General features: G+C 31.1%; 1 protein-coding gene across 1 annotated transcript in view; it reads left to right on the forward strand.

Moving 5' to 3' along the window:
- The first annotated feature begins 9,036 nt into the window (after window positions 1-9,036).
- The window catches only part of ALDH1A1 (aldehyde dehydrogenase 1 family member A1), a 111,585-nt gene continuing 107,140 nt past the window's right edge, over window positions 9,037-13,481 (forward strand). The window contains exon 1 of the mRNA XM_053702502.1: window positions 9,037-9,222. Within this exon, the coding sequence (XP_053558477.1) occupies window positions 9,127-9,222 (96 nt within the window). The 5' untranslated portion in view covers window positions 9,037-9,126. The remainder of the gene's footprint in view (window positions 9,223-13,481) is intronic.

Here is a 13,481-nt window from a genome sequence, read left to right on the forward strand (position 1 = left end):
GGGACATTGATAAGTACTTTTTTTATATATTTTACTAATCGCCACAAATATCATTGTTTATCTGTGATATCTGATTATTTCAATGTATCACTAATATTATACACAAATTGTCCTGAGCACTTGTTTTACACACAATTTATTTTCGTCATTATTATAATTTTTTACACATACCAAACACTGTGCTGTTTATAAAAAAATAATTTTTTTTTTTTTTTTTTTTTTTTTTTTTTATTTATGCATACGGGTACAAACCCAATCATAAAGTGGTAGGTCCCACTTTGATAACCTGTGTTCCAAGCGCATCCTCTTAAGTTTTTTCCTCCTCAGGAATTTCTTTTTATATTATTTAGATTTTGGTGATATCAGAGGATTGCTTGCTTATTTTAATATTTTAATAACTTTTTTACTAGGTGCATATATTTTATTGATATCCATTTCAGTTTCTATATATTGTGAGTACCTATATAGCATCTATTTTTAGGATTTAGCAATTTAATTTTCTTCATCAACTCATAATTTTTTATTAACCCATTGATTTAACACACCTAGCAATTACCTTTCAATCCCAATATGCAATCTAGGGATGACAGAAACAAAAAACGGTCTAATTATATTTTGCAAGGTAACACTGTCACTCTAGAAACTTACTCTGACCCCAGTATTTTGAAATCTATGAAAGATTTGTTCCATCTGTTAGAAGAGGAACTTATGAAAGAACACCGCCATTGGTGGGATTTAAAAACTCTAGAAAAATATATAGAAATCAAACAAATCCCTAGGGGTTTACGAATTTTGAAACATTGTTCTTTTAAGGAAGACAAAGATTTATTAGACAGTTGGTATAAAGCCTTGGATGATTGTTCTTTTAGTTTAATCAAAATTTTGATCGAACATAGACAAAAATTAACTGACGAATGCAGTCAGAATATTGAAAAGATACAAAAAGATCTATTATCACATGTTAATAACCCTGAATATCAAAAAATTCTTAAAGAAATTACTGACCGCACTGATAAATATCAAGATGACATCGTCCAGAGTAAAAGCAAAAAATTACAGAGGGACCAAATAGATTATAATAATAACCAAGTTTACACTTTCAATAGAGTTGAAAAAGAAAAACTCACACTTTCTAATAATCCAAATGAAGAAAACAAGGGACAAAAAAACTCTTATACATCACACAAAACAGAGGGTGAAAATTGGACGACTGTTCACAATAGAAACTATAGAAGAGAACAAAACAGAACCTACAGGAATACACATAACAATTACAATACTAATTATAGACCGCACTACAATGAGAATTACAGATTCAATTCCCCAAACCCCCGTAATAACTATGGACCTAGAACTCATTACTCCAACACAAATAGACATTCCCAACAATATCCACAAGGGACATATCAGAGTCAATTTCGTGATAACCATTCTAACACATATCAACAACATTTTTCACCCCAGCATGGCTTCAGGCCTCATTCCAATCATCCTACTTCTCACAATCAGGTTACAACAAATTATCATACACAACAACCTAATAGAACACTTTTGGAGAGACCCCATGGGCATATACTCAAACCAAACAATCCATTAGAACACACAAATAGATTCAATATTTTAGCATCTTTGCCAGATGAAGAAAACACACCAGGCACCTCATATGAACATTCCTCTTCTTTTTTAGAGAATGGCCAAAATCACAACAGACATCCCTTTCCAAACAGCAACCTAAGTGTAGAAAAACAACGAAAAAGACCGTACACTTCAGACCAAGAGGGTCTAGAGGAAGGGGTTTATCAGCCAAAAAAGAAAAATTATCCAAATTAGAACAAGGTATATTCAATTTATCATCGCACATTCTAACAACTAATGAGAAAAGAGTACTCCACAAAGGCCTTTCATACTGCCCACCCAATCCTCACAACTTATATCATCTATTTGTGGATGTTAATAAATTTACAAGGAAACTATCCTTGCAGAAATTCTTTGCACAAAAGAAACTAAAACAACAAAAATATATACAACCTGAAAATACACAGACTATACTAGTCAATAATATGACCCCTAATAAGAATATGAAGGTCATATTTGCAGAAACAGAAAGCCTAACTACCCATTTATTTGATGATTATATTCATACAGATATTAAGGTAAAATCCCAATTTACACCATCTTTTTCAACAAACCACTATATAGAATTATATCAAAGATCAGTCATTGAGGATCTTGAAAAACTTTCAAAAGATCACAAAAAACAGTACCATTTACACAAAAGCGAACAAACAGCTTTACGTATGCTAGCCAACAATAAAAATCTGATAATCAAGGATGCAGATAAGGGCGGTGGTATTGTCCTACAAGATCTAGGAGATTATCTCAAAGAGGCCAATAGAATTTTAACAGACACTGAATATTATAGGGAAATCTCTTTCAATCCAACAAGTATTTTCCTAAAAGGGTACAGTACACTAATACAAAAGGGCATATCCACAGGTATTCTAAATAAAGAAGAGAAAGAATTTCTCAAAGTCACAAATCCTAGTGTGGCACACTATTACCACCTGCCCAAAATCCACAAAGATCAAGTTAATCCACCTGGACGCCCCATTATAGCAGGCATTGGTAACCTCACATACAATTTATCTTTTTATTTAGATCAATTTTTACAAAAATATGTTGTTACTTTACCCTCCTATATCAGAGATAGCACACATTTACTATATCAACTTAAAAACATTTCTACTAACGATGATCTAATTTGGATCACTTGTGATGTTGGCTCCCTTTATTCTAACATTTGCCATAACATGGGTATTAATGCAGTTTCCATCTTTTTGGAAAAGGACCTATATATGCCAGACATCCAAAAAGAATTTATATTGGAAGGAATAGAATACATCCTCAAGCACAATTATTTTATTTTTCAAGATAGATTTTTTCTACAGGTCAAGGGGACGGCCATGGGTACCAGGTTCGCCCCGAGCTTTGCAAATTTGTTTATGGGAATCTTTGAAGACCGATATATTTATTCCTCAAGCTTTTGGGCGAACCTGGTATACTATGGCCGCTATATAGATGACCTGATTTTTATTTTAAGAGGGAGCCACGAGCTAGCTAACACACTAATAGAACATTTAAATCAGAATCAGATGGGTTTAACCTTCACAGCTAATATACAAAAATCTTCAATAGAATTCTTGGATCTATTACTAAGTTGGGATAATCAAGGTAACATCATTTCTCAGACTTTTTTCAAAAAAGTCGATAGCAACAGCTATCTAGACTTCTCTAGTAACCACCATATAGGGTGGAAAAGAAACATCCCATACAGCCAATTTAAGAGAATACGCAGGAATTGCTCCAATTTAGAATCTTTTGACATTCAAAGCAAGGTTCTTTACCAACGCTTTGTAGACAAAGGTTATCCTATAGATCTACTAAATCAATGTCTTAAAAAAGCACGCAATCTAGATAGAGAATTAATCTTTGAAAAAGTCCAAAATAGCACCAACAATCAAACCAAAAAGAAATCCACAAACAACGTTGTTTGTGAACCACTTTTCATTACACAATACAATAACAACCACTACAAAATTCGAAACATACTACATAAACATTGGAACATTATCCAAAAGGATCCTTTCCTTAAAGATATAGTCGGTGAAAAACCCAAAATTGTATATAGACGAGCTCCCACTTTAAGGAATCAATTAGCCCCCAGTAAAAGAGTAAAACATTGCCAATTTCGGTCCAATAAACAAACCAAAACTTTAAACTTTTTAGCTTCCCATGGATCATTTAAATGTGGCAAAAGAGGTTGCAACATGTGCAAATTTACAATTTCACAAAAATCTTTTAAATCCAATATTACTGGTTTAACTTATCAAATCACACATCGTCTCAATTGCGAATCTAAATATATAGTGTATCTCCTTAATTGTATTTGTGGCGTCCAGTATGTAGGGCGCACTATTAGAAATCTCCGTACCCGTTGGGGTGAACATCATCGAAATTGTAAAAATTGTAAAAAAACTAAAACCAACCATAGTGTCCCCAACCATTGTGAAACGATACACGACGGGAGTTCAGATATCTATAAAATTATCCCTATTGATCATGTACCACCTTCCACAGATTATGATCGTCTGATTAAACTCAGGCAATTAGAAACATATTGGATACACAAACTCAAAACCTTGTATCCATTAGGCTTAAACGCCAATGTAGATTTGGCAGCCTTCACATAAATTATCACTTTTATACAGGTTACATTTATATCTAATATGAGATTTAGCTTTTAGGGTCTAGTACATCATATTTTCTTATATTTTTTGATATACATTAACAAACACTACCATATGTTGATACCACTACATTATATCTCTCTTATTTCTTTTTCTCTTCTTTGTCAGTCTTCAATAATATATTGCATTAATGCAATTTAGACACATATAGAATATGTTATGTTTCCATACACTTATATTTATGTGTATATGCCCATGATGAGCATGTCCACATAGTTGTGTATATGTATGCACTTGTCTATCCGGTTCTAAACCTAATAGTCCAAGCACCTATATAGTTTCATATTATATTATATTTTACATACCTGATTTATATTATTTTCTACGATACACTATTTTGCACATTTCATCTTTTTGAATGTTTGATTATTCATCAATACATACACCTACAATTGTTTATATACATTCTGGATACACTTTTTAGTCTATTTGGTTGTTGTATATGATTGGAAACAATTAATAACATAATTCCCAAATATATTTCCGCCCCAATATATAACATAAACTTTCAAGATAGCTTTACCAATTTCTTGTTCGCCTAACATACAAAAGGTCCCAAGTTCGAGTCCAGTGGAGTCCCAAATATATATATACATATTATTAATCACATAATTCCTAACATATTTCTGCTCCAATATATAACATAAAAATAGCCCTTCAAGATAGCCTTATCAATTTCATGCTCGCTTAACATACAGAAGGTCCCAAGTTCAAGTCCAGTGGAGCCATAAAATAAAATATATATATACATATATATTTTTTACAATTTTTATATGTCACTTATTTATAGTAAGCATTTGTCACGAACATTTCTTTTTTAGTTTTATATTTATAAGAAAATTCCTTTTAGTTTGGTTTTAAAAATTAGAGTCATTTATTAAAAAGACCAAATAAGATTATCTTCTAGACATTGTGAGACATGTAGATCAATTTATATATTTTGTATCAATACTAATCCTTTTTGCAAGAAATTCAAACAAGACATAAAGGTAGCCTTTTGATTTTTCCATTGCCTAGCACACATTAGGTCCTGGGTTCGAATCCAACCAGGAGATGAGATATACATATACACACATGTTAATATATGTCCAGTTTACTATGAGATATTTTATTTTTTTCCAGATATATTTGGTAATTGCGAATAGGGTTTTTTATATACTTTTTATTTAAGTGTTATCTGTGTGGTCACAATTGTTCAAACCAATTTATACAATGTATCAAAAGTTAAATGTTTTTGCAATTGCAACATTGTTAATAGAGTTGACCTTTTGTTTCAATTCCGGGTCACTGTGGGTTTAAATAGATCTCTATTGTTAACTATGATTATGCCTGATGAAACGGTCTGGAATAGACTGAGAAACGCGTTGCAAAATAAATACTGTTTGTTTTATACCACGACCCGGTATTTTTGCTTCTTTCCACGATCCACTTGTTTTTGAAACAGGACTTTTACCACGGAACCTTTCATACACTGACACTGTCGTTTTTGGAGAAAAGTCTCGGTGGCGTGAGTGCAGCAGGAGAACACCTATCAGCTTGCAGCTCACCTGGTCCGGCCATTGGCCCTGAAAAACGTGGGTGCTACTTTCTAGACGCCTATCTGGATTCCACAGGTCCTCTGGGTGAGACCTCCAGCGTACTGACTGCTGGAATTTGAATGTCAGCCTGCTTTATCGCACCTTATTCATTTAAGGTGCCACTTTCCATGAGATAATATAAGCTGTAAAGATATGTAAAGATTTTTGGATGATGCAGTCTTTTGCCATTTGCTGCTTATAATGTCCTTCTGTGAAGGTCTGAAAAAGCCCATGATAACGCCTTGAAGCTCAACATAAATCTTGCAATACTCCTATATTACCTACCTAGTTACTAAGACTCTGATATTCAAAACATCAACGGTCCAACTTTTGCTACAATGCGATCGCAATATTATAAGTGAAACACAATTACGTAATTATAATCACAATATTATGAATTATGAATATTACAAACGTGGAATCTCGATTGCAATATTATGAAGTTTGAAGTATGAATATTGCAATCACGAATGCACATTCTCATTAAAATGTAAATATGAATAGTGAGAATGTTCAATAGATAAAATATAAAAATACATGCTCAAGGTCACAATAGAAGATTATTACAATCATGTTTACAGCTTACATACATATTCTAACCCTATACTGTTCAATACATATACATTAAACAATGGATATACACATTTCATATACCCACGATCCCCCAGCTCCTATAGGTGTATTATTGATATGTTTAATTCACTATTGCATTGTACGAACAGGGGTTGAGTTTCTGTTGACACGTAAATTGGATTGTCATACATTCATTTACATTACAACTTAGATGTAAATGGTGATGTTGCTTTAAATATATCGCCAGTATCTAAAAAGCATTACAACCCACAAAAATGTATGCTAAAACGCCTATTGGCGATGCTGCTTTTAAACAGTGCTGTAAGCCCTTTTGAATATTTTGCCGGCATTCTCGACATGGCAACGGATCCCTTTTGAATATCTTGCCGCCCCGTGGCACTTTTAATCATCAGGGCTTGAGAGACATGGTACTCGGAATTTCTAATTGTTTCATCATGAAGAAGGCATTTCAGAATGTATATAATTTTTTTTTTTTTAAATGGATATTTATGTCCTGATTAAACTTTTTTTTTATGTGGAAACCAGTGAACAATAGATACCTAGGTATAAGTTGTATTTCTTGTTACTATTAACTTAGATGTATATAATTTTTAGATATATACATGGTAGGAAAAAAGTACAATATTCCTTAAAGGGACACTAAACCCACTTTTTTTCTTTAATGATTCAGATAGATCAGGCAATTTTAAGCAACTTTCTAATTTACTCCTACTATCAATTTTTCTTTGTTCTCTTGCTATCTTTATTTAAAAAGCAGGAATTTAAAGCTTAAGAGCCAGCCCATTTTAGGTTCAGCACCCTGGATAGCGTACATTTAGCAAACCAATAAACAAGGTTCTCAACCAAAAATGGGCCGGCTCTTAAGCTTTACGTTCCTGCTTTTAAATAAAAGATAGCAAGAAAATGAAGAAAAATTGATAATAGGGGTAAATTAGAAAGTTGCTTAAAATGGCATGCTCTATCTGAATCATTAAAGAAAAAATTTGGGTTTAGTTTCCCTTTAAGCAAGATTTTTTTTATTACCCATAAGTAGTTGTTTCAATAGTTTGGAATGGCTCAGAAAATTAAGTAAAAAAGCAACTGTGCATAAACTGTGCTAAATCATGTTTTATATTAATTAAACATTACTTTCGCTCTCTTTTCTAGTGTTTCATTAAATGACGTTCCTGCCATAACAGCTACATTTTTGTTAAGTACACAATATGTGAAGTGTCACACATGAACATAATAGGAAATACACTTGAACATTGAAATTTGTGTAGCATAAAATATTTGTATGTTTGTCTTGTTATAGAAAAATAGTTTCGCTAGGTAGAGAGAAAGACATCTCAGAAATCTTGCAGACACAAACAAGGGACTGATTGTGGCCATTTCAGGATGATCTCAGGGGTTGCTCAGGATTTTTCAACTCTCTCTTTTACAAAGCTGATGAGGTTATTTTTTTTTTTATCATTTTATTTCTCTTTAACATATTTTTCGTTTTTGCATATGTTATAGTGTACTATTTTATATAGGGCTTTTTTTGTTATGTAACACTTTGAAGGCATTTTTGTGATGTCAGTGGAAGCCATGAATCTTAGCAACAATTCTTTATGAATTCTGCAATATTCAAGTTACAACGTTGCAGCAATTTTTTTTTCTGTGAGCTATTAGTTTTGCAAATGGGTTTACATGAATCTAGACCAATATATTTAGCTTTGATTTTCTAATGCAGTGGAATAGACCCCAAACAAATAATAAAGCTATATTTCTATACCTTCACTGCTTCTTTTGATTTTTTTGATTTTTGTACAATATGAAGGAACAGCAGAAAACACTTGGTTTGCTATCCACCACTATTTCTCATCATGTCATAACTTTCTGTAAATTGGTTTTATTTTATAAAGGTAAATGATAATCCTCCTTTATGTAGTGCCACATAGTAATGTTTATTTTCTCAGTGGTGAAATATTTTCAGTTCATAGGGATAAGTATGTTTTTTTCTGCATTAGTCACAGGTGTGTTTAGTATAAACACAACTTAGTCATCCATTTACATTTATTTATGGGTTTAAAACAATTGCACTGAATATACTGCTTTTGATCCAGAGTGGTTAATAATATGACCATTAATGTTATCTATATAAAAATAAAACTGTGTATCTTCTTTATTTAGACTTCAGACTTAAAGCAGCATTTTCAGTTTTACATTTGAGTGACCACCTCATTACACTGAGTGATATGAATTACATTTTTACAAAATGACTACATGCATAATGGTATAAATAATGGTGTCAATAAAAAGTGTTTCTTTGTTAAAGCAGTGTTTAGTTTAGGGCTATATTTGGCAATAAAGCAATGATTGTTAATAAACTGTAAATAAAAGCCATATTTACATTGTTGATTAACAATCCGCATGACAGCTTTAAAAATAAATTATTTTGAGCTGTCAACATGAAAACATTTTAGAGGAGGAGCAACATGTAGAAGTGTTCAATTTCCTGACTATGACTGTGCTTATCCAATCAAATCTTTGTATGCAAATTTTACTTAATCCAATGTAGACTATGAGAAAAAAAGAAAGCCGAGTCTTCAGTCAGTATAAAACCTCAAAGCTTAACTAGTAATACTGCACTTTATTTCACCTGTGTTTCAGTAAATAGGTTTAAAATGTCAAGCGAAACTAAGCAGAAACCTTCTGAAAACTGCAGCCAGTTGCCAAATATGCCTCTTCCACTCAAAAACTTGGAGATTAAATATACTAAGGTAAGAAAAACTTAAAAACAAAGTTTCTATTGCTTATTTGTAACTTTATTTTTTAAAATGTAGTATTGCCAATTTACACATTGAAAGAAGATTGTATTTCATTAACTCAGCATGTTAAAAAAAATAAGAAAAAAGTAATTTTATATATATATATATATATATATATATATATATATATATATATATATATATATATATATATATATATGTGTGTGTGTGTGTATGTGTGTGTGTGTGTGTGTGCATATATACCCCTCTATATATATAGTGCAAGTGCCCAGTTTCAAATTATTTTTTATTGTCACAATTTGTATTTAATTGTTTTAGTATTGCTTCTAAAACGAACTTCGGAATAATTGTATGTTAATGCACACACACATACATACATATATATATATTTATGTAAGCAGCTGTCTTTTAATCAAATCATAGAAAAACATTACTTTATTCATGACAAATATGGCAGAAATATTTTAACATTTCATTATTATAAAGCTTTTTTAGATGCATTCTGTATTTTGAGGAAAAAGTGTAAAGGAAAAAATGTATATATTGCTGAGTTTTGTCCTTTGGACTTTCATAGACATTGCTGTAATTTAGGCCAGAGTGTGCAGAAACACAAATATGCAAAATGTTTTCTGGAATTTGTTTTAAGTGTTTAAACACACTGTAAATGTAATAAATCCATTTCTATTTCTTTTTTCAATATGAAATATAATTTAAAAAAAACAAAGTTAAGGATTTTCCTTTATTTCTAATTTAGACACAATGTATTTTCTCTTTTGCCTAAATAGTTTTGACAAGACTTGTAAATAAAAACAGTATGTCACTGGTATATATGCATTTGAGCTGTTTCTAATGTTTATAGAGCTTATTCTAAATACTAATTTAAAAATGAAAATAAGTACTTATGATTAAGAAGATTCAACAAACAATATTTTATGTCTTACATAATTATCATAAGAGCAAAATAGTAATTTGAATGATGATTATTATTTGGTAAAAACAGTATTTGTATGTGTAACCTAATAACTATATTGCATATTACAGTTATCTTTGAAAATATTCGGCAACATGCAATAATCTATCAGGTGACACCACCGGAAGAAATCTAACATAGTATACAAACTGCTCACTTGTTAAATGCCTTTAATAGTTGTATCTAAAATTCTTTCTTGGACCAATTGATGTATTTTTTTTAATTTTCATTAGTTCTATAGCTTAGAATATTAAATCTCTAACGCAAGTGAAAATTATTTAACTGAATATATATATATATATATATATATATATATATATATATATATATACTGTGTATATATATATATATTTTTATAAATATATATATATATATAAAAAAAATATATATATATATATATATATATATATATACAGTATATACTACATGTGAAAAACAGTACATTTAGCACTAAATAGTTTTATGTTAACGTAATATATATACAGTATATATATATATATATATATATATATATATATATATATATATATATATATATATATATATATATATGTGTGTGTGTATATGTGTATATATATATATATATATGTGTGTGTGTGTGTGTGTATTGTCACACTGATACTAGAAGCAGATTTGTTTTGTTTTTTCATGTCACATCATATAACGTTTTCAATACATATCATATATATAATATATACATATATATTTTTTTTATATATATATATATATATATATATATATATATATATATATATATATATATATATATATATATATATAAATTTTTGCCATATACATATGTTGCATTAAAAACAAGAATGTTTAGTTTTTTTGCATTAGTTAGTATGTGCATTCATCTAAGTTAAATAATATTCACTCAGAAAATCTTGCTGCAGTGAAAAAAATAAAAAATTAAATGCTAGCAGTTTATTTGACATTTAAAACTAGGCCTCTCACAAGTTTTATGACAGCCTTTACACTTTTGAATTACTGGTATATTTATTTTAATGCATTAAATTATATTTTTAGTATAGCGAAAACCATTATAAACCATTTAAATCTGTTCCCAGAAACAATTTTAACCAAAAAATATTTGAGACATGAAAATGTATTGTGTTAGCAAAACTGTGGTGTTTGATTACAGGGTATAGGTGTGGTAGCTAGCACAATACAAACTATGCCCTAAAGCTGTGTGGTAAAATTGCTGCCATTAAAACAGGTGGACCTAGATTAAATTCCACTGTCAACAAAATGATGACGATGGAAGATTTAGTGGGAAAAAAATCTATACAGCATTTTTAAAAATAGGTTTGTATTTCATTCATATGCTGCAAAACTGCTTAAAGGGACATGAAACCCAAAATGTGTCTTTCATGATTCAGAAAGAGAATACAATTTTAAACAACTTTTCAGTTTACTTCTATTATTTATTTTTCTTTCTTTTGTTATCCTTTGCTAAAAGGTTTATCTAGACAAGCTCAGGAGCAGCAAAGAACCTAGGTTCTAGCTGCTGATTGGTGGCTGCATAAATATACTGATTGTCATTGGCTCAACCATGGGTTCAGTTAAAAACCAGCAGTGCATTGCTGCTCCTTCAACAAATTATACCAAGATAATTAAACAAATGAGATAATAAAAGTACATTAGAAAGTTGTTTAAATTGTATTCTCTATCTGAATCATGAAAGAAAATGTTTGGGTTTCATGTACCTTTAAGATTTTAAAGGGGCTTTTAAGTCAAGGTTTCTATATAGAAACAAAGTACAGTGAGGCCCCGGTTTACGCACGACTCGGTATACGAAATTTCGGTTTACGAAATCGAAATTTGAAGAAAAATTGACTCGGTTTACGAATTTTTTTCGCAATACAAAACAAAATGCCGGTTTGCCCCCCTCGGTTTACGAATATTTTTCGCAATACGAAACCAGTGGCCCCTGTGCCCCCTGCATACTCAAGTATGATTGAATTAATGAAGTTTGGGTACCAGTGTGGAGGTGTTGGAGAGGTTTTGGAGCCATTTTGCAGCAAGTTGTTGAGCCTTTTGGAGTCATTTGCAGCAAGTTGTTAAGCCTTTTGGAGCCATTTGCAGCAAGTTGTGGAGCCTTTTGGAGACATTGGAGCCATTTGCAGCAAGTTGTGGAGCCTTTTGGAGACATTGGAGCCATTTGCAGCAAGTTGTTAAGCCTTTTGGAGCCTTTTGGAGCATTTTTTGGACACTTTATTTGAGTTTTTTCGGACCTCCGGAACGCATTAATTGATTTTCAATGCATTCCTATGGGAAACCGTGTTTCGGTTTACGAATTTTTCGCAATACGAAACGACCCGGAGAACGAATTAAATTCGTAAACCGAGGCCTCACTGTATATATAGACATTATATGCTCAACCTGATTTAAAAAAATACACATTTTAAAACTTTTTATTAAAGGGATACTAAACCCAATTTTTTTATTTCATTATTCAGATAGAGCGTGCAATTTCAAGCAACTATCTAATTTACTCCTATTATTATTTTTTTCTTCATTCTCTTGCTATCTTTGTTTGAAAAAGAAGGCATCTAAGCAATTTTTTGGTTCAGTATCATGGACAGCACTTATTTTTTGGTTGTTGAATTTATCCACCAAACAGCAAGAACAACCCAGGTTGTTCACCAAAAATGGGCCGGCATCTAAAGTTACATTCTTGCTTTTCAAATAAAGATACCAAGAGAATGAAGAAAATTTGATAATAGGAGTAAATTAGAAAGTTGATTAAAATTGCATGCTCTATCTGAATCACGAAAGAAAACATTTGCGTTCAGTGTCCCTTTAATGATTTGCAGATCTTTGCACATTGTGCTAACAAACAACTTGAAACACCTTGGGAACATGTTTATCATATCTCCCTTGATTGTGATTATGACTAGCTGTTAGTTTGTGACTAGTTTGCACACAGCTCTAAGCAATCACTGTGTAATTTACTGCATGCTTAGGTTACAGAATGTAATTCTCTGCCAATCCAGGAAGTGTGGGAATATCACGTATTTTACATTAAAGCAAGGCTTTTTATACAGCAAAAGCAAGCAATTAATATATATTGCAATGCTCTTTAATTTGCATTCATTAATAAAGGAACAGAAAAGTCAAAAAGAAACAGTCTTGATTCGGATAGAGCATGCAATTTTAAATAACTTTGCAATTTACTTTTATTATCACGTTTGCTTTGTTCTATTGATGTCCTTTGTTGAAGAGTAAATCTAGATAGGCTGATTGGAGCTCAGGAGCACACACTAATTTATAGTAG

The sequence above is a fragment of the Bombina bombina genome, chromosome 2, assembly GCF_027579735.1.
Source record: "Bombina bombina isolate aBomBom1 chromosome 2, aBomBom1.pri, whole genome shotgun sequence".
Lineage (NCBI taxonomy): Eukaryota > Metazoa > Chordata > Amphibia > Anura > Bombinatoridae > Bombina > Bombina bombina.